This window comes from Hyperolius riggenbachi, chromosome 4 (assembly GCF_040937935.1).
Source record: "Hyperolius riggenbachi isolate aHypRig1 chromosome 4, aHypRig1.pri, whole genome shotgun sequence".
In the NCBI taxonomy this organism is placed as follows: domain Eukaryota; kingdom Metazoa; phylum Chordata; class Amphibia; order Anura; family Hyperoliidae; genus Hyperolius; species Hyperolius riggenbachi.
In genome coordinates this window covers 329,626,671-329,649,817 of record NC_090649.1, presented here as the reverse complement: position 1 = coordinate 329,649,817, position 23,147 = coordinate 329,626,671, and the positions used below count along the sequence as shown (strand labels likewise).

General features: G+C 44.9%; 1 protein-coding gene across 5 annotated transcripts in view; it reads right to left on the bottom strand.

Annotated features, from left to right (window-relative positions):
- The window catches only part of KIF25 (kinesin family member 25), a 207,949-nt gene that overhangs the window by 92,572 nt on the left and 92,230 nt on the right, over window positions 1-23,147 (bottom strand). For 2 of the 5 annotated variants that reach the window (XM_068231807.1, XM_068231808.1), the window contains 4 exons: window positions 21,894-22,067; window positions 8,397-8,551; window positions 5,591-5,668; window positions 179-334 (listed from right to left, as the gene is read on the bottom strand). In XM_068231807.1, coding sequence (XP_068087908.1) covers window positions 179-334; window positions 5,591-5,668; window positions 8,397-8,551; window positions 21,894-22,067 — 563 coding nt within the window. The remainder of the gene's footprint in view (window positions 1-178; window positions 335-5,590; window positions 5,669-8,396; window positions 8,552-21,893; window positions 22,068-23,147) is intronic. The other 3 variants (XM_068231810.1, XM_068231809.1, XM_068231811.1) reach the window with 3 other exon arrangements.

Sequence of the window (23,147 nt, the reverse complement as noted above, 5' to 3'; positions counted from 1 at the left end):
TTCATCAGGTGACAACATGTAAATATAAGAGCGCAAAGCCCTCATGGCCCTGCCACTACCATTCCATTTCTCTGTCAAACTATTAAATCTATCTGCCCACTCCAATTCTAACAATATTTAATTGTCATCCTGTCTTGAATTTTTCTCAAACGTATTTAGTTTAGTGAAATCAACTTACCAATGGAATCCTGCAACAAGTGGGTAAGCTTGCTATTGCGATAAGGGACGTGAGAACGACGTTCAGACAGTGCTGCCAATACATCTGACAGTGCAGATAAGCTTCGATTGATGAAGGAAGCCTCTCTCAAGGCTGCTCCCTGTACTCCGCTCATACCTAGTAATATATATACCGGTATATACAGTGTTTAGCAATTTATGAAAAAATATGCAAATGTTTATAAAGTTAGGCACAGGAGACTAGCAAATTTAAAATGAAGCATAGGGTAGGATGGGTGGGAGATTGGCCCAAATGATATGGGGGGGGGGGGGGGGGGCAGAGGAAGTCAGGACATCACAACCCAGTATGCTGCACCAAGGTAATCAGCACCAACATATTGGTGCCAAATTAATCATTTTGCAGTTATTGTTCACCCATAGTTATTAGCGTACAAATAAAAAAGGTGCCTGGAAAAAAGGGCAGAGGATATTGGTGCTAGTAGAATATCGGTAAAATTACAGGTACTCTACTACTTCAGTCTGATACAGTAAAATATTGGTAATCTTTACTGATCTTTTACTATAACCTAACCCTACTCTCACACAGAACCCCCCTCTACTACACCTAAACCTTTACCCTTCCTGCACCAATGCCTAACACTTTACCCTCCCTCTACCAATGCCTAACCCTTAACTTTACCACTACTGATGCCAACCCCTTTACCCTCCCTCTACCAGTGCCTGACCCTTAACTTTCCCTCTACTGATGCCTAACCCTAAAATCCCCTTCTACCGATGCTTAACCTCTGGTGGTGCCTAACCCTTCACCATGTCCCTGGGGGTGCCTAACCCTTAACCTTCCTGGCGTTATATTTTCCAGATTTAGGGTCTAAAAGTTGTAAAAAAAAATTCACAAGCTTTAAGACCCTGAAAACAAGAAGAAAAAAAAAGAAGAAAAAAAACACAGAGAGATCTGCAGCAGCTCCTGCATATAACTCACTCAGACTTGGGATTACCGCTAAGGAGGTTAACCACTCCCCTGGTGGTGCTTAACCCTTAACCTTCCCCCTCTGCTGCAAAGTCGTGATTAGCGGCAGTGCGCAGAAATTTGAGCAGCCAGAGGCTGCACACTATGCAAATTGCGGTTATAAATAGCAGGCGCAAAGCCTCCAGGAGCCCAAATTTACAGGTAATGCCGCTAATCAGGGCTTTCATCATTGCCACCTATGGCAGCACACTTTTCCCTGCTCAGCAGAACATGCTAGCTTTGTGACAACCGGAAAGTTGTCATCAGAATTTTTTGACTACTTTAACCACTTGAGGACCCACCCTTTACCCCCCCCTTAAGGGCCAGCGCTGTTTTAGCTGATCTGTGCTGGGTGGGCTGTGCAGCCCCCAGCACAGATCAGGGTGCAGGCAGAGCGACCAGATCGCCCCCCTTTTTTCCCCACTAGGGGGATGATGTGCTGGGGGGTCTGATCGCTCCTGCCTGCCTGGGTGTTGCGGGGGGGGGCACCTCAAAGCCCCCCACCGTGGCGAAATTCCCCCCTCCCTTCCCCGGAGATCCGAGGCTGCACAGGAACGGATCTGTCCTGTGCAGCCTATAACAGGCTCCTGCCTGTCATGTGACAGCGATCCCCAGCCGCTGATTGGCCGGGGATCGCTGATCTGGTACAACGCTGCTACTGTTAGCAGCGTTGTACGAATGTAAACAAAGCGGATTATTTCCGCTTGTGTTTACATTTAGCCTGCGAGCCGCGATCGGCGGCCTGCAGGCTATTCATGGAGCCCCCCGCCGTGAATTGACAGGAAGCAGCCGCTCGCGCGAGCGGCTGCTTCCTGATTAATTAGCCTGCAGCCGGCGACGCAGAACTGCGTCGCTGGTCCTGCAGCTGCCACTTTGCCGACGCGCGGTATGAGTGCGCGGTCGGCAAGTGGTTAAGTAAGCTATACAATGTAAAAACCTCACCAGTCATCTCATGCTTTACAATGTTGCAATGCACTGTATAATGTTATAGCCTTATGTGCACTTTCAACTAATAAAAAAAAATGTTGAAACAAAATGTGTAAGCTTTTTTTCTTTAAAGAGAATCTGTATTGTTAAAATCGCACAAAAGTAAACATACTGGTGCGTTAGGGGACATCTCCTATTACCCTCTGTCACAATTTCGCCGCTCCCCGCCGCATTAAAAGTAGTCAAAAACAGTTTTAAAAAGTTTGTTTATAAACAAACAAAATGGCCACCAAAACAGGAAGTAGATTGATGTACAGTATGTCCACACATAGAAAATACATCCATACACAAGCAGGCTGTATACAGCTTTCCTTTTGAATCTCAAAAGATCATTTGTGTGTTTACCTTCTGTCCCCTTCTTCTCTCATGCACTGAACATTACAGGCTTCCTGCAGACAGCTCTGCCTGTGCCTGTGTTTGTAATTCCTCAGTATGTGTCAGCCAGCTACTTTCACAGCCTAACAGAGGAGGATTTTTATCCAGCTCTCTTCTATCACTGATAAGATAGCAGAGACGCTGCTGGCTTATGTAAATAAAACACACACTGGAGTGTGCATAGAGGAACAGACCAGCACGGAAGAGTTGGCAGCCTTCCAGACACAGGCCGACAAGTCTGACAGGGGAAAGATACATTGATTTATTACAGAGACCGTGATAGTACAAAGTGCTGCAGTGAGCCAGAACAGATTAGAATAGGTTTAGGAACTTGTAGGATGGTAGAAAAAACGTTGTAATTTTTGTTACAGAGTCACTTTAAGCAAAGAGGAGCTTTCTCAGTATCAAATCTTTATTAACTTGATGGTTGCAGAAGCTGCATCAGCTGTATTCAGACCAACGCCGCTCCTCCAACAACCTCCTCCTAACCACCCCACACATCTCGCACTCCCATGCACGACTACAGGACTTCACTAGAGCTGCCCCATCCTGTGGAACTCTCTCCCACTGCCCCCTCCTTCAACACCTTCAAACAAGCCCTCAAAATTCACCTTTTCAAGGAGGGTGAAAACCAGTACAAAGAAACATAATAAAACAGCTACAGGAAGCAAGATCTAAGTCTAGAAACACACCAGCAAGTAGATAATAAACGCCAATATGGCAATCTGTGTAGCTGCAATGAGGCCAAGGGGTCATCATAAGGGTTTTTTTTATTCAGCATCACATCTTCCATAGTGCTTTACACAGTTGTCTTGTTGCTAGCTGTCCCTCTGAGGGACTCACAATCCCTACCACTGTCCTATGTCCTTATCATAGTCTAAGGTCAATTTTTGAGGGGAAGCCAATTAACTTATGTTATGGTTTTAGGAATGTGGGAGAAAGCCGGAGAGCTTAAGAAAACTAATGGAAACATGAGGAGAACATACAAGCTCCATGCAGAATGGGTCTTGGCCTGGATTTGAATTAAGGACTCTAGTGATACAATGAGAGAGTGTGTTCCATTTTGTTAACATTGACCATAGCCTAATTTTTAATAAATGTGCAGTCTATGCTTTCTAAAAGAAGCTCAGAAAGATACAGTGGCTTGGAAAAGTATTGAAGTTTTCCACATTTTGTCACATTACTGCCACAAACATGTATCAATGTTATTGGAATTCCATGTGAAAGACCAATACAAAGTGGTGTACACGTGAGAAGTGGAACGAAAATCATACATGATTCCAAACACTTTTTACAAATAAATAACTGCAAAGTGGGGTGTGCATAACTATTCAGCCCCGAGTCAATATGTTGTAGAACCACCTTTTTCTGCAATTACAGCTGCCTGTCTTTTAGGGTATGTCTCTACAAGCGTTGCACATCTAGAGACTGTAATCCTTGCCCATTCTTCTTTGCAAAACAGCTCCAGCTCAGTCAGATTAGATGGACAGCGTTTGTGAACAGCAGTTTTCAGATCTTGCCACTGATTTTGGATTGGATTTAGATCTGGACTTTGACTGGGCCATTCTAACACATGGATATGTTTTGTTTTAGACCATTCCATTGTTGCCCTGTTTTTATGTTTAGGGTCGTTGTCCTGCTGGAAGGTGAACCTCCGCCCCAGTCTTAAGTCTTTTGCAGACTCCAAGAGGTTTTCTTCCAAGATTGCCCTGTATTTGGCTCCATCCATCTTCCCATCAACTCTGACCAGCTTCCCTGTCCCTGCTGAAGAGAAGCACCCCCAGAGCATGATACTGCGACCACCATATTTGACAGTGGGGATGGTGTGTTCAGAGTGATGTGCAGTGTTAGTTTTCCGCCACACATAGCGTTTTGCATTTTGGCCAAAAAGTTCCGTTTTGGTCTCATCTGACCAGAGCACCTTCTTCCACATGTTTGCTGTGTCCCCCACATGGCTTGTGGCAAACTGCAAACGGGACTTCTTATGCTTTTCTGTTAACAATGGCTTTTTTCTTGCCACTCTTCCATAAAGGCCAATTTTGTGCAGTGCACGACTAATAGCTGTCCTATGGACAGATTCCCCCACCTGAGCTGTAGATCTCTGCAGTTCGTCCAGAGTCACCATGGGCCTCTTGACTACATTTCTGATCAGCGCTCTCCTTGTTCGGCCTGTGAGTTTAGGTGGACGGCCTTGTCTTGGTAGGTTTACAGTTGTGCCATACTCCTTCCATTTCTGAATTATCATTTGAACAGTGCTCCGTGGGATGTTCAAGGCTTTGGAAATCTTTTTGTAGCCTAAGCCTGCTTTAAATTTCTCAATAACTTTATCCCTGACCTGTCTGGTGTGTTCTTTGGACTTCATGGTGTTGTTGCTCCCAATATTCTCTTAGACAACCTCTGAGGCCGTCACAGAGCAGCTGTACTTGTACTGACATTAGATTACACACAGGTGCACTCTATTTCACTCTATTTAGTCATTAGCACTCATCAGGCAATGTCTATGGGCAACTGGCTGCACTCAGACCAAAGGGGACTGAATAATTACGCACACCCCACTTTGCAGTTACTGATTTGCAAAAAAATTTGAAATCATGTATGATTTTTGTTTCACTTCTCACGTGTACACCACCTTGTATTGGTCTTTCATGTGGAATTCCAATAAAATTGATTCACGTTTGTGGCAGTAATATGACAAAATGTGGAAAACTTCAAGGGGGCCAAATACTTTTGCAAGCCACTGTATGTATAGCAGCCTAGGGCCAATTTAGTGGGAAGCCAATTAACTTATCAGTATGTTTTGGGATGTGGGAGGAAACCAGAGTGCCTGGAGGAAACCCACACAGACACAGGGAGAACATACAAACTCCTTGCAGATGTTGACCTGCCTGGGTTTCGAACCAGGGACCCAGTGCTGCAATGCAGGTATATCGAGAGTGAGCATCACCTGCTTGACTGTTAACACTAATAGGTTTGGCTATATAAAATATGTGGGTTCAGTTTTATAAAATGGACAATAGTATAAGTGTATAGACATATGCCACATACCAACACATTCACTTCCAGCTAAATCCACCAATTGCAATTTTGTTTCAACTGATTTCTGGTTTTGCCAGTCAGATGCATCTACAAAATACAGAATAATAACAGTTAGCTACTAAGTATGCATCTCAGTTTATAATTTTCAAACCTGAATACAGATATAGTGTACCTGCATGAATGCCCTTTTTTGTCTTTGCACACATAAGCACTAGCACCACTCGCACGTTGTTGGATTTATTGGGTATGTTAGTTTTTGTTTTTTCACTTGAGCCCCAGTTGTCAGCTCAGCTGTCTATTGTCCTAAAATGTTTGACATTTATTTTACTAAGCATGGAACATCAAAAGCTGATTGGGGAATCTCATTTAAGTGCCCTATGCACACATTACTAAGTAGTGCCAGAGTGGGTGAGGAAAACCCTAGGACAAAAAAACCCAGAGACAACGGGAGCCCAATAGTGCAATATTTCACTGAGTAGGGTAAACGCAAAGGTTTTCTGCAGGAGATATACTCAAAAAGGTAGGTTGCATGAGGGAGCAACCAACCACATAGAGCAGGTGGAGAGTATCAGCCTGTCTCCACTCGGGTGCCTCCAGGGGTGACTGGATGCAGGGTGGTCGCACTCTTGGAATAAAAGGAAAAAAGAACTCCTAGTGGGAAAAAAAAACACTGGCAGACTATACCTTCCTCCCCTTTCAGGGGAAAGGGGGAGGTGAAGCTAGCACAACATGTTTGAAGAAGCGCTCAAAAAGGATAAAAAGTAAAAATCTAAATAAAATAAAAAATTATAGGTGGCTTACCTCTCAGACGACACAATCAAATTGTTAAAAAGTAAAGTTATTTATTAAGCACGGGCAATGCGTTTTGTGAGTACAAGCCCACTTCATCAGGCCATTAACAGTGTCGAACGTATCAAGCCTCTAAATTAGGAGCGCCCACAGGCGGGAACGTTCTGTGCCTGCGTTCTGTACAACTGCGCAAGCACAGAACGCTCCTGACGATGGGGTCACGTGCATGACCGGGCATGCGTGGTAAGCCCTAACTGCCGAAGTTACCAGGAGGAATTGCGGATGATTGAGGAGGCAGCGTAGGACAGAGGGGGAGTGATCAGGTTGATGGGGGCCGGAGGAAGGCCAGCCCGGGAGACCGAGCGGGGGACAGCCAGCAGGAAAAAACTCTATGCTTGGCTTGGTGAGCATTAGGCAGTGCAGATGGCCGTGTGTTTAGAATGCAACGCACGTGATTGCACGCCATGTGCATTGCCAAGCATTGTGCTACTGATGCTATTCACTTCAGTGAATGGGTCAGCGGTGTGTTTTGGTAAAAATGCATGCAGCAGTGCGATATCGCATCACAGAAGAAGGAGGCTCTGGATGGCACATTACCATTCCTCCCTGCCTCCTCCTTCACAGGACCCGAACTGCGCAGCTTTCTATTGGCCCGGAACCTGCTGATGTCGTAGTGACTGACAGCATGCCTGGGCTGGTAAATTTAAATGTCTTCACTTTATCTCTGAATTAAAAACTATTTTTCAGGCAAAGTTTTGCATTAGTGAACTAGTAATTAAGTCAAATGAATGTTCTATGAATTACGGAGTGATTCATAAAACCTTTGTAGCCACTGCTAACATGTGGCTTAGAGACTAAACAGACTAGAGTAAAGACCTGCATCCAGCAGGCATTCAGTGAATATGCACAGCAGAGCTAAGGTTCTGTTGTATGAAAGAAAGCTTTGTACAGGATTCAAGTATTAAAAGAAATAAAACAGCGGTGTGCCTTCTCCTCTTTAAAGAGTTGTTCACCTGTCAGCAGAGGGGGCATAGCTCCACCTGTCAGCAGAGGGGGCATGGCTCCACCTGTCAGCAGAGGGGGCATGGCTCCACCTGTCAACAGAGGGGTCAATATAGTACCTCTCGGTTTCCAGATGCTTGTTCCCACCACTGGCGGCCATGGAGGCTCTTTTAGCAAATCCCCATGACAAGTAGAATGATTAAATCACCCCAAATTTACATTGGTCAGATAAGTACCCCCGCTCTGGCTAATGCGGATGGGTTTTCTTGAGACCCTAAACAGATCAGACCCTAAACATACAGGCTGTGAGTATTTTATTTAGGGTTTGTCTTCGGGATGCCATTCTTCATCAGTGGCCTTGGTTGCAGTATAGATTCTTTCTCTATACTCTGAACACTTCCACTCAACTCGATTTATAGGGCTTGATTCACAAAACTGCATTTACATTGCAATTACATTGCGATCTAAACGCATAGCATGACATAGAGTGCCGTGCAGTGGAGAGATGTGGCTAAGTCAATGAATAAATGAGGAGGCAAAACCTATCAGTTTAGCAGAAAAGCTTGCAGAAGATGGATCTCTTCCAGGTCCTCTTTAAGCAAGATTACAGACTGCAAGCAACACCAGGAGAAGTCCTCTATCAACAAGGCAGGAGCCATGCTGTATTTAAGGTTGGTAATGAAAACAAGGAACTTAGACAGGACCCCTAAAGACGTCAGTATAAAATTCCACCACAACCTGCATGTTTAATTGACTCTAATCTTTACAAACTGAGCCAATGTATAGCGGGTCTCAAGAGGCTCCCATACATATTACCAGAACAGTAGTAGTTCTGCCAGCTGTGTATTGTAAACTTCAAATGTTAGAGACCCAAAGCATTCTCTGCATTTCTAGATATTATATTGAACCAATAAAACTTTTCTTGAAAAATACATTAAGGTGATTTTTAAACCATCTTGTGAAATTTTTATGATCAAAGAAGATCTGTAGATGGCATTGCAGCGTGTGATGCATTTTTACTCACGTTTAGGTTCATCAAATCCCGCATGAGTCGTAATAGTCAATGTAACAACTAGATGGGAACGGGAAGAATTTGCATGAATTAAGGTTGAATGTTTAACTCTTAGCTCTAAACCTTTCTGCACCAAATTCAGGACTTCCTCAGTGTTTGAAGCAGATCTGTAAAATAATATATAACATAATGCAATACCGATCTTTAAACATAAATATGATATTTAGGCTGTCTAATGAAAAAGAAGAGCCTAGGCCTGATTTTCCCCCAGATAAACATATATCCCAATAGGGCCTAGGGAGAGCAGCATCCAACATTTTCTTTACAACCTTTCAAAGCCCTTTCTCCACTGTTATGTTTGCTCCCTGATGATTATTAGGTCTTCCCGCAATAATCGCTTGAGAACAGCACAGCCTCACTGACTTGCACTGAAATAGTGTAGTACTACTTCCAGGGGCGTCGCTAGGATCCTAGGAGATCCAGGGCACTTTGGGTAATCCAGATGGAAAATAGGTGTGGCCATGCACCAGAATGTGGGTGCGAGCATAGGAGGAGCCAAATTTACATGAACTTAAAGAGAAACCGTGACCAAGAATTGAGCTTCATCCCAATCAGTAAGTGATTTATTTATTTATTTATTTATTGTATTTATAAAGCGCCAACATATTACGCAGCGCTGAACATTAATTTAGGTTACAGACAATATTTAGGGGTGACATACAGCAATATGACAATACAGGAATAATAGAAAACCAGATCACACGGCACAGTATGAGTGCCAGGTAATGCTTAGTCATTGGATTGAGCATGTAGATTAGGCAAGTTAGGTTCACTCAGATGCATAGCATGGGTTCACAGTAATGGAGGTGCATGATCAGGTAGGACACAAAAGGAGGAGGACCCTGCCCAAAGGCTTACAATCTAGAGGGAGAGGTAAGGACACGAACGGTAGGGGACCAGAGTTCAGCTGTAGGTTTAGAGCACTTGTGAGGGGTAGTAGGCCAGAGTGAAAAGGTGAGTTTTGAGGGCTTTCTTGAAGATGTTGAAGGAGGGGGCTGCCCTAATGGGTGGAGGTAGGGAGTTCCATAGTGTTGGAGCAGCTCTTGAGAAGTCCTGGAGGCGTGCATGGGACTGGGTGATGCGGGGGGCGGTTAGGCGAAGTTCATTGGAAGAGCGGAGTGAGCGGCTAGGTGTGTACCTCTGAGTAAGATCGGAAATGTAGGTTGGACAAGTTTTGTGGACAGATTTGTAGGTCAGACACAGTATCTTGAATTTGATTCTGGACTGGATAGGAAGCCAGTGGAGGGATTCTAGGAGGGGATCTGCCGTGGTGGAGCGATGGGAACAGTGGATAATTCTGGCCGCCGCATTCATGATGGACTGCAGTGGGGCTGTTCGGGTCATAGGGAGACCAGACAGCAGGGCATTGCAGTAGTCAAGGCGGGAAATTATGAGGGCATGGATGAGGAGTTTGGTGGTGGCAGAGGTCAGGAAAGGGCGAATCTTACAGATGTTACGAAGGTGGAAGTTGCAGGACTTTGTGAGGTTTTGGATGTGGGAAGTGAAGGAGAGTGCGGAGTCCAGGGTGACACCCAGACAACTGGCTTGAGAGGTAGGGCGAATGGTAGTGTGGTTAACAGTGACATGCACATCTGGGAGATTCGTGGATGGCCGGGGTGGGAAGATCATAAATTCCGTTTTGTCTAGATTTAGTTTCAGGAACCTAGCGGACATCCAGGAGGAGATGGCTGAAAGGCAGGAGGAGACCTTGTCCATGGTAGTGGTACCCCCTTTCCCATGAGAAATCTTTTTCTTTTCACAAACAAATCCTCAGGGGGCTCTGTATGTCTGATATTGTGGTGAAATGCCTCCCACAGTCGCATTGTGGGACATAACAGCTGTTTACAGCTGGGTACAACTGCCAAAAAAGCAAGCAACATCTCCTTCCACTGACATCACCTGCCATTAGTAAAAATGTCACCATGTGGTAAATGTCAGAATGTAAATCAGGGAGAGGAAAGATTTTACAATGAGAAAACACTGACTAAATAATTTATACATAGTTATTGTAAAAATGAAGCACTTTTTATTACATTATTTTCACTGGTGTTCCTCTTTAACAGCTGTCTACGTAGGCCTGCCCAGAAAAATGTTGGATGAAGCCATCTCTCCATTAATAAAAAAAATAAAAAATGCAGCATATCACATAAATAGGCAGAGCTACCTGGCTTCTGTGCTGGCTGGTCTGGCTTTCTTCTGGGTGGGGTGACCTGCCTCCAGGTTATCTAGCAATTCCACCACAGCATTCCCTGACCTTCTAGTGGACTCCCTCCCATGCTCCCACAGGCCTCCCATTGAAGCACCACAACTCCCAGCCTGACCCCATAGAATAACCACAGGTCCTTAACCCCATAAAGGCATTACAACACCCAGCATGGCACCATAGCACACAGTATGCCCACATAGAGGCACCACAGCACCCAGCATACCCCTGACTGATGCACCACTGCTCCAAGCATACCCGCCATTGAGGCACCACAACTGACTCTGCCTGGAGGACATCCAAGGAACCCCAGAATAGATCTGGGGCACGTGCCACTGATCTTTGGGGCTAAGAACGCCCCTGACCACTTCCCCCATACACACCATGACTTTAAAGGTGTTCATAGACAACAAAAGTGTAAAATAAGGTATTTAAAACAAACACTATTTTCAATGGAATCTGCCACATGTGGCAAACACGGACCCTTTTTTGGGTGAACAGATCAAGAGCCTATGGTGTAGTAGGTTAACCACTTCCCGACCGCCTAACGCACAGGGGCGGCCGGGAAGTGGAGCCCGCAAGGACCAGCTCACCCACAGAGGCGGCGGTCCTTGTAAGGGCATGGGCGGAGCGATCGCGTCATCCGTGACGCGATCCTCCGCCGGCGCCTGTCTTCGTACACCCGCCGTAACATCCCGCCGGCCATACGGAAGCGCCGGCGGGATGTTAACCCGACGATCACCGCATACAAAGTGTATAATACACTTTGTAATGTTTACAAAGTGTATTATACAGGCTGCCTCCTGCCCTGGTGGTCCCAATGTCCGAGGGACCACCAGGGCAGGCTGCAGCCACCCTATGTCACACCCAAGCACACTGATTTCTCCCCCCCCGCCCCAGATCGCCCACAGCACCCCTCAGACCCCCCCCTGCCCACCCCCCAGACCCCTGTTTGCACCCAATCACCCCCCTAATCACCCATCAATCACTCCCTGTCACTATCTGTCAACGCTATTTTTTTTATACCCCCCCCCCTGCCCACTGCCCCCTCCTGATCACCCCCCCCCACATTCTCCCCAGACCCCCCCCCCCTGTGTACTGTATGCATCTATCCCCCCTGATCACCTGTCAATCACCTGTCAATCACCTGTCAATCACCCATCAATCACCCCCTGTCACTGCCACCCATCAATCAGCCCCTAACCTGCCCCTTGCAGGCAATCTGATCACCCACCCACACCAATGGATCGCCCGCAGATCCGACATCAGATCACCACCCAAACGCAGTGTTTACATCTATTCTCTCCTCTAAACACCCACTAATTACCTATCAATCACCCCCTATCACCACCTGTCACTGTTACCTATCAGATCAGACCCTAATCTGCCCCTTGCGGGCACCCAATCACCCGCCTACACGCTCAGATTGCCCTCAGACCTCCCCTTATCAATTCGCCAGGGCATTATTTACATCTGTCCTTCCCTGTAATAACCCACTGATCACCTGTCAATCACCCATCAATCACCCCCTGTCACTGCCACCCATCAATCACCCCCTGTCACTGCCACCCATCAATCAGCCCCTAACCTGCCCCTTGCGGGCAATCTGATCACCCACCCACACCAATAGATCGCCCGCAGATCCGACATCAGATCACCACCCAAACGCAGTGTTTACATCTATTCTCTCCTCTAAACACCCACTAATTACCCATCAATCACCCATCAATCACCCCCTATCACCACCTGTCACTGTTACCCATCAGATCAGACCCTAATCTGCCCCTTGCGGGCACCCAATCACCCGCCTACACGCTCAGATTGCCCTCAGACCCCCCCCCCCCCTTCTCTATTCGCCAGGGCATTATTTACATCTGTCCTTCCCTGTAATAACCCACTGATCACCTGTCAATCACCCATCAATCACCCCCTGTCACTGCCACCCATCAATCACCCCCTGTCACTGCCACCCATCAATCAGCCCCTAACCTGCCCCTTGCGGGCAATCTGATCACCCACCCACACCAATAGATCGCCCGCAGATCCGACATCAGATCACCACCCAAGCGCAGTGTTTACATCTATTGTCTCCTCTAAACACCCACTAATTACCCATCAATCACCCCCTATCACCACCTGTCACTGTTACCCATCAGATCAGACCCTAATCTGCCCCTTGCGGGCACCCAATCACCCGCCTACATGCTCGGATTGCCCTCAGACCCCCCCTTATCAATTCACCAGTGCATTAGTTACATCTGTTCTTCCCTGTAATAACCCACTGATCACCTGTCAATCACCCATCAATCACCCCCTGTCACTGCCACCCATCAATCACCCCCTGGCACTGCCACCCATCAATCACCCCCTGTCACTGCCACCCATCAATCACCCCCTGTCACTGCCACTCATCAATCAGCCCCTAACCTGCCCCTTGCGGGCAATCTGATCACCCACCCACACCAATAGTTCGCCCGCAGATCCGACGTCAGATCACCTCCCAAGTGCAGTGTTTATATCTGTTCTCTACCCTAAACACCCACAATTAGACCCCTATCTGCCCCTAGGGCACTCAATCACCTGCCCACACCCTCAGAATGCCCTCAGGCCCCAGCCCTGATCACCTCGCCAGTGCATTGCTTGCATCTATTCTCCCCTCTAATCACACCTTGAGACACCCATCAATCACCTCCTGTCACCCCCTAGCACACCTACCCATCAGAGCAGGCCCTAATTTGCCCCGTGTGGGCTCCTGATCACTCGGCCAAACCCTCAGATCCCCCTCAGACCCCCTTCCGATCACCTCCCCAGTGCATTGATTGCATCTATTTTCCCCTCTAACCACCCCCTGAGACACCCATCAATCACCTCCTGTCACCCCCCTAGCACTCCTATCCATCAGATCAGGCCCAATACAACCTGTCATCTAAAAGGCCACCCTGCATATGACCGGTTCCACAAAATTCGCCCCCTCATAGACCACCTGTCATCAAAATTTGCAGATGCTTATACCCCTGAACAGTCATTTTAAAACATTTGGTTTCCAGACTACTCACGGTTTTGGGCCCGTAAAATGCCAGGGCGGTATAGGAACCCCACAAACTGACCCCATTTTAAAAAAAAGACACCCCAATGTATTCTGTTAGGTGTATGACGAGTTCATAGAAGATTTTATTTTTTGTCAAAAGTTAGCGGAAATTGATTTTTGTTTTGTTTTTTCCACAAAGTGTCATTTTTCACTAACTTGTGACAAAAAATAAAATCTTCTATGAACTCGCCATACACCTAACGGAATACCTTGGGGTGTCTTCTTTCTAAAATAGGGTCACTTGTGGGGTTCCTATACTGCCCTGGCATTTTAGGGGCCCTAAACCGTGAGGAGTAGTCTAGAAAACAAATGCCTCAAAATGACCTGTGATTAGGACGTTGGGCCCCTTAGCGCACCTAGGCTGCAAAAAGTGTCACACATGTGGTATCGCCGTACTCAGGAGAAGTAGTATAATGTGTTTTGGGGTGTATTTTTACACCCCATGCTGGGTGGGAGAAATCTCTCTGTAAATGGACAATTGTGTGTAAAAAAAAATCAAACAATTGTCATTTACAGAGGTATTTCTCCCACCCAGCATGGGTATGTGTAAAAATACACCCCAAAACACATTATACTACTTCTCCCGAGTACGGCGATACCACATAATTGGCACTTTTTTGCAGCCTAACTGCGCTAAGGGGCCAAAAGTCCAATGAGTACCTTTAGGATTTCACAGGTCATTTTTGTTTTAAGACTACTCCTCACGGTTTAGGGCCCCTAAATTGCCAGGGCAGTATAGGAACCCCACAAATGACCCCATTCTAGAAAGAAGACACCCAAACGTATTCCGTTAGGAGTATGGTGAGTTCATAGAAGATTTTATTTTTTTGTCACAAGTTAGCGGAAAATGACACTTTGTGAAAAAAAACAATTAAAATCAATTTCCGCTAACTTGTGACAAAAAAATAAAAACTTCTATGAACTCACCATACTCCTAACGGAATACCTTGGGGTGTCTTCTTTCTAAAATGGGGTCATTAGTGGGGTTCCTATACTGCCCTGGCATTTTAGGGGCCCTAAACCGTGAGGAGTAGTCTTGAAACAAAAATGACCTGTGAAATCCTAAAGGTACTCATTGGACTTTGGGCCCCTTAGCGCAGTTAGGCTGCAAAAAAGTGCCAATCATGTGGTATCGCCGTACTCGGGAGAAGTAGTATAATGTGTTTTGGGGTGTATTTTTACACATACCCATGCTGGGTGGGAGAAATACCTCTGTAAATGACAATCTTTTGATTTTTTTACACACAATTGTCCATTTACAGAGTTATTTCTCCCACCCAGCATGGGTATGTGTAAAAATACACCCCAAAACACATTGTACTACTTCTCCCGAGTACGGCGATACCACATGTGTGGCACTTTTTTGCACCCTAACTGTGCTAAGGGGCCCAAAGTCCAATGAGTACCTTTAGGATTTTACAGGTCATTTTGAGAAATTTTGTTTCAAGACTACTCCTCACGGTTTAGGGCCCCTAAAATGCCAGGACAGTATAGGAACCCCACAAATGACTCAAGTTTAGAAAGAAGACACCCCAAGGTATTCTGTTAGTAGTACGGTGAGTTCATAGAAGATTTTATTTTTTGTCACAAGTTAGCGGAAATTGATTTTTATTGTTTTTTTTCACAAAGTGTCATTTTCCGCTAACTTTTGACAAAAAATAAAATCTTCTATGAACTCACCGTACTACTAACAGAATACCTTGTCTTCTTTCTAAAATGGGGTCATTTGTGGGGTTCCTATACTGTCCTGGCATTTTAGGGGCCCTAAACCATGAGGAGTAGTCTTGAAACGAAATTTCTCAAAATGACCTGTGAAATCCTAAAGGTACTCATTGGACTTTGGGCCCCTTAGCGCAGTTAGGCTGCAAAAAAGTGCCACACATGTGGTATCGCCGTACTCAGGAGAAGTAGTATAATGTGTTTTGGGGTGTATTTTTACACATACCCATGCTGAGTGGGAGAAAGATCTCTGTAAATGGACAATTGTGTGTAAAAAAAATTAAAAAATTGTCATTTACAGAGATATTTCTCCCACCCAGCATGGGTATGTGTAAAAATACACCCCAAAACACATTATACTACTTCTCCTGAGTACGGCAATACCACATGTGTGACACTTTTTTGCAGCCTAACTGCGCTAAGGGGCCCAAAGTCCTATGAGCACCTTTAGGCTTTACATGGGTACTTACAAATTAGCACCCCCCAAAATGCGAGGACAGTAAACACACCCCACAAATGACCCCATTTTGGAAAGTAGACACTTCAAGGTATTCAGAGAGGGGCATGGTGAGTCCGTGGCAGGTTTCATTTTTTTTTTTGTCGCAAGTTAGAAGAAATGGAAACTTTTTTTTTTTTGTCACAAAGTGTCATTTTCCGCTAACTTGTGACAAAAATTCATATCTTCTATGAACTCACTATGCCTCTCAGTGAATACTTTGGGATGTCTTCTTTCCAAAATAGGGTCATTTGGGGGGTATTTATACTATCCTGGAATTCTAGCCCCTCATGAAACATGTCAGGTGGTCAGAAAAGTCATAGATGCTTGAAAATGGGAAAACTCACTTTTTGCACCATAGTTTGTAAATGCTATAACTTTTACCCAAACCAATAAATATACACTGAATGGGGTTTTTTTTATCAAAAACATGTTTGTCCACATTTTTCGCGCTGCATGTATACAGAAATTTTACTTTATTTGAAAAATGTCAGCACAGAAAGTTAAAAAAATCTTTTTTTGCCAAAATTCATGTCTTTTTTGATGAATATAATAAAAAGTAAAAATCGCAGGAGCAATCAAATAGCACCAAAAGAAAGCTTTATTAGTGACAAGAAAAGTAGCCAAAACTCATTTAGGTGGTAGGTTGTATGAGCGAGCAATAAACCGTGAAAGCTGCAGTGGTCTGAATGGAAAAAAAGTGGCCGGTCCTTAAGGGGGGTAAAGCCCACGGTCCTCAAGTGGTTAAGATACCAACAAAAGGGCAATACATGAGAATTGTGATACTCACAAATAGTTAACTGGAAAGTGTCTGGAAAGTTTCAGAATTCATCCCATTGTTTTGGGGTCTTTCTAGAAGGTAAGTGAATTGCCTACCACCTTTTTAATGTTTTTTTTTTTAATGAGGGCCCCTACTATTAAAATTATTTTGCTATTTACCTGAATGTGCTTGATATTAACCACTTGAGGACCACAGTCTTTCTACCCCTTAAGGACCAGAGCCTTTTTTTCCATTCAGACCACTGCAGCTTTCACGGTTTATTGCACGGTCATACAACCTACCACCTAAATGAGTTTTACCTCCTTTTCTTGTCACTAATACAGCTTTCTTTTGGTGCTATTTGATTGCTGCTGCGAGTTTTACTTTGTAAATGACAATGTTTTGATTTTTTTTACACACAATTGTTCATTTACAGAGAGTTTTCTCCCACCCAGCATGGTTATGTGTAAAAATACACCCCAAAACACATTATACTACTTCTCCTGAGTACAGCGATACCACATGTGTGCCACTTTTTTGCACCCTAACTGCACTAAGGGGCCCAAAGTCCAATGAGTACCTTTAGGATTTCACAGGTCGTTTTGAGACATTTGTTTTCAAGACTACGCCTCACGGTTTAGGGCCCCTAAAATGCCAGAGCAGTATAGGAACTCCACAAGTGACCCCATTTTAGAAAGACAACACCACAAGGTATTCTGTTAGGAGTATGGTGAGTTCATAGAAGATTTTTTTTGTCACAAGTTAGCGGAAATTGACACTTTGTGAAAAAAAACCCAATAAAAATCAATTTCCGTTAACTTGTGACAAAAAATAAAATCTTCTATGAACTCACCATACCCCTAACGGAATACCTTGGGGTGTCTTCTTTCTAAAATGGGGTCACTTGTGGGGTTCCTATACTGCCCTGGCATTTTAGGGGCCCTAAACTGTGAGGAGTAGTCTTGAAACCAAATTTCTCAAAATGACCTGTGAAATCCTAAAGGTACTCATTGGACTTTGGGCCCCTTAGCGCAGTTAGGGTGCAAAAAAGTGCCACACATGTGGTATCGCCGTACTCAGGAGAAGTAGTATAATGTGTTTTGGGGTGTATTTTTACATATACCCATGCTGGGTGGGAGAAATATCTCTGTAAATGACAATTTTTTGATTTTTTTTTTTTTACACACAATTGTCTATTTACAGAGAGAATTCTCCCACCCAGCATGGGTATGTGTAAAAATACACCACAAAACACATTATACTACTTCTCTTGAGTATGGGGATACCACATGTGTGGCACTTTTTTGCACCCTAACTGCGCTAAGGGGCCCAACATTCTATGAGTACCTTTAGGATTTCACAGGTCATTTTGAGCCATTTGGTTTCTAGACTACTCCTCACGGTTTAGGGCCCCTAAAATGCCAGGGCAGTATAGGAACCCCACAAGTGACCCCATTTTAGAAAGAAGACACCCCAAGGTATTCCATTAGTAGTATGGTGAGTTTATAGAAGATTTTATTTTTTGTCACAAGTTAGCGGAAATTGTTTTTTTTTTCACAAAGTGTCATTTTCCACTAACTTGTGACAAAAAAATAAAAACGTCTATGAACTCACCATACTACTAACGGAATACCTTGGGGTGTCTTCTTTCTAAAATGGGGTCACTTGTGGGGTTCCTACACTGCCCTCATATTTTAGGGGCCCTAAACGTGAGGAGTAGTCTGGAAAGCAAATGCTTCAAAATGACCTGTGAAGAGGATGTTGGGCCCCTTAGCGCACCTAGACTGCAAAAAAGTGTCACACATGTGGTATCGCCGTATTCAGGAGAAGTAGTATAATGTGTTTTGGGGTGTATTTTTACACATACCCATGCTAGGTGGGAGAAATATCTCTGTAAATGGACAATTGTGTGTAAAAAAATCAAAAAATTGTCATTTACAGAGATATTTCTCCCACCCAGCATGGGTATGTGTAAAAATACACCCCAAAACACATTATACTACTTCTCCTGAGTACGGCGATACCACGTGTGACACTTTTTTGCAGCCTAGGTGCGCTAAGGGGCCCAACGTCCTATTCACGGGTCATTTTGAGGCATTTGGTTTCTAGACTACTCACGGTTTAGGGCCCCTAAAATGCCAGGGCAGTATTGGAAGCCCACAAGTGACCCCATTTTAAAAAGAAGACACCCCAAGGTATTCCGTTAGGTGTATGGCGAGTTCATAGAAGATTTTATTTTTTGTCACAAGTTAGTGAAAAATGACACTTTGTGAAAAAAACAATAAAAATCAATTTCCGCCAACTTTTGACAAAAAATACAATCTTCTATGAACTCGTCATACACCTAACTGAATACCTTGGGGTGGCTTTTTTTTTCTAAAATGGGGTGACTTGTGGGGTTCCTATACTGCCCTGGCATTTTAGGGGCCCAAAACTGTGAGAAGTAGTCTGGAAACCAAATGCCTCAAAATGACAGTTCAGGGGTATAAGCATCTGCAAATTTTGATGACAGGTGGTCTATGAGGGGGCGAATTTTGTGTAAAAGGAGGGTGGCCTCTTAGATGACAGGTTGTATTGGGCCTGATCTGATGGATAGGAGTGCTAGGGGGGTGACAGGAGGTGATTGATGGGTGTCTCAGGGGGAGATTAGAGGGGAAAATAGATGCAATCAATGCACTGGGGAGGTGATCGGAAGGGGGTCTGAGGGGGATTATTATTATTATTATTATTGATTTATAAAGCGCCAACATATTCCGTGGCGCTGTACAAAGTAAGAAACAAACATGGGGTACATAATAATACAGACAATGGTGTACACCAATATACAAGATACATAATTAGTGACAAAATACAAAGAATGCTACAAAATACAAATTATAGAAGTGGTAATGACAGTGATAAAAGTAACATGATGAATAAAATGTATAATGGTTACCAAGACACAAAAGGGGGAGAGAGGGATCTGAGGGTTTGGCCGAGTGATCATGAGCCCACACGGGGGAAAATTAGGGCTTGATCTGATGAGTAGGTGTGCTAGGGGGTGACAGGTGGTGACAGGAGGTGATTAATGGGTGTCTCAAGGTGTGATTAGAGAGGGGAATAGATGCAAGCAATGCACTGGCAAGGTGATCAGGGCTGGGGTCTGAGGGCATTCTGAGGGTGTGGCCGGGTGATTGGGTGCCCTAGGGGCAGATAGGGGTCTGATCTGATGGGTAGCAGTGACAGGTGGTGACAGGGGGTGATTGATGGGTGATTAGTGGGTGTTTAGAGGAGAGAACAGATGTAAACAATGCACTTGGGAGGTGATCTGACGGCGGGTTTGCGGGCGATGTGATGGTGTGGGTGGGTGATCAGATTGCCAGCAAGGGGCAGGTTAGGGGCTGATTGATGGGTGGCAGTGACAGGGGGTGATTGATGGGTGATTAACAGGTGATCAGTGGGTTATTACAGGGAAGAACAGATGTAAATAATGCACTGGCGAATTGATAAGGGGGGGGGTCTAAGGGCAATCTGAGCGTGTGGGCGGTTGATTGTGTGCCCGCAAGGGGCAGATTAGGGTTTAATCTGATGGGTAACAGTGACAGGTGGTGATAGGGGGTGATTGATGGGTGATTGATGGCTAAATAGTGGGTGTTTAGAGGAGAGAACAGATGTAAACAATGCACTTGGGAGGTGATCTGACAGCAGGTTTGCGGGCGATCTGATGGTGTGGGTGGGTGATCAGATTGCCCGCAAGGGGCAGGTTAGGGGCTGATTGATGGGTGGCAGTGACAGGGGGTGATTGATGGGTGATTGACAGGTGATCAGTGGGTTATTACAGGGGGGGATAGATGCATACAGTACACAGCGGGGAGGGTCTGGGGAGAATCTGAGGGGTGAGGGGTGATCAGGAGCCCCCAGGAGGCAGTTAGGACCTAAAATAAAAAAATAGCGTTGACAGATAGTGACAGGGAGTGATTGATTGGTGATTAGGGGAGTGATTGGGTGCAAACAGTGGTCTGGGGGGTGGGCAGGGGGGTCTGAGGGGTGCTGTGGGCGATCAGAGGGAAGGGGGGGGGGCAGGATCAGTGTGTTTGGTGCAAACTAGGGTGGCTGCAGCCTGCCCTGGTGGTCCCTCGGACACTGGGACCACCAGGGCAGGAGGCAGCCTGTATAATACACTTTGTATACATTAAAAAGTGTATTATACACTTTGTAGCGGTGACAGTGGGGTTAACAACCCACCGGCGCTTCCGAACGGCTGGCGGGTAGTCGTCACGGGTGGGCGGAGCCAGTTGCCGGGGGACGCGCGCGTCACCAGTGACGCGATCGATCCCTCGGCATGCCGAAACGACGCAACGCCCATGGGCGTATTGCGGTCCTTTCGGCGTCCACTGTGCCGCCGACCATCGGCTGTGGGCGGTCGGCAAGTGGTTAACCTGTTCTGCGCACTGAGCATTGTATTCCTCTATAATACTAACCATCCTTAGTCTTAAAGCTCTTCCTATCATTAGAATTATCAGGACAATACTTCCATAATTACAAGAAATTGCACTTTGTGTGATCAAAAAATATTGAAGTCCAAATGAGTGTACATAAAAGTCATTTTCCTAACATTACTATTCATATTAGATTTTATATATGCAAATAGAAATGTTTGCCACATAGAATCAGCTACAACTTGCATCACTGATGCCAATTGTTTTGTAGTCTGATTTATGAATACCATAGCAAACAAAAATAACACTGTTGCCTACAGCCAAATGCTAAGTTCATCTTTCCATTTGCATTTAGAGATGTGGCGAACGGTTCCCGAACCGTTCGCCACCGTACATCTCTAAATCCATGGGCCTCTTACTACTTCCGGGTTGCAATGACCCGGAGTAGTACGCCTGCGCTGACCGGCGGAGCGCATCCTAGATCGCGCTCCTGTTGCCGGGCACTCTCTGCGCATGTGCGTGATGTCATGAGTGACGTCATGCTCATGCGCAGAGAGTGCCCGGCAACAGGAGCGCGATCTAGGACGCGCTCCGCCGGGCAGCGCAGGCGTACTACTCCGGGTCATTGCGACCCGGAAGTAGTAAGAGGCCCAGAGAGGTTCGCCAGGCGAACTGTTCGGCCCATCACTATTTGTATTCAGTTCTAGGGAAGGGACACCTGACTTTCATCAAGGTAAGCTATGGGAGAACCAAATGTAGACTTACTCATATGTTAGTGATGGTACATCACTCTTCCCATCTTTACTAGTTATGATATCCCGCTTTACACTCAGCTCTGTGCATCTGTCATAAGCAAGAAGGTCATAAATCTCATTGTTGTATACTTCAACTATGGAGACTTCCACAGAGTGACATCCTGCTGGCCTTTCCAAAATAAGCCTGGAACGAGAAGAGCATGAGTAGAGATTTTTTTTTTCAGAGAACGTTTAAAGGGTTAATATGCGAGTTAAACACCTGGTAACATCCTTTTTCGTAACCTCCAGGACCGGTCCACCATGAGATGACTTAGGCTCCTCCCAGAGAAAAGGAAACGTTCAATTATAGCACTCTGTGAATTAAAAAACACCAGTAGTTGCCAGTTCATAACAAGAATTTTTTTCTAGTATAAGAAGTGTTCTATATATTTTTTTTTTAAAACAGCGTTTATTAAAGAGACACTGAAGCGAAAAAAATATATGATATAATGAATTGGTTGTGTACTACGAATAATTACTAGAAGATTAGCAGCAAAGAAAATATTCTCATATTTTTATTTTCAGGTATATAGTGTTTTTTCTAACATTGCATCATTCTCTAATATGTGCAGATTACACAACACTCAGTATTCAAAATGATTCTTTCAGAGCAGTCTGTGAACTAATGACCTCTCCTCTGGCAGAGAAAAAGACATTTGTTTACTTACAGTTGAGATAATAAAAGTCATTCGACAGCCCTCTCCACCGACTTTGAAAGTCGTAGAGATTAATGGCTTTTTTGCATAGAGATAACAACTGGAGTTTCTTAACTCTTCCTGTACTGGAAACAATTAGACTGATGTATCTGATCTTAATGTTTTATTTCTTAGCTGTACTACACATACAAACCATAATATCATAATGTTTTTTTCACTTCAGTGTCTCTTTAAAAGGTAAGAAGAAGTGTTCTACCTTTAATCACATACAATAGTCTGCCATGAGAAGATAACCAAGGATCTTACCAACCTTATGGTGGACTAGCTGCCTGCAGAAACTTCCTATCAAACTATTGCTCTTTTGCAGATATCAGATACACACTGTAGTGACTCGTGAATGTATTCAGACTGATTCACATAGCTGATCTCTTCTGGCGTTGCTCCAGCTCTGTAGGCCTAGGACGTTGCCACTGCTGTAGAATGGTAGAATGGGCTCTGACTTATCAAAGCAGTACTGTATTAGCTACTCTATAGGCTACCTGTATAAAACTTCTGATCCACTTAGCAAT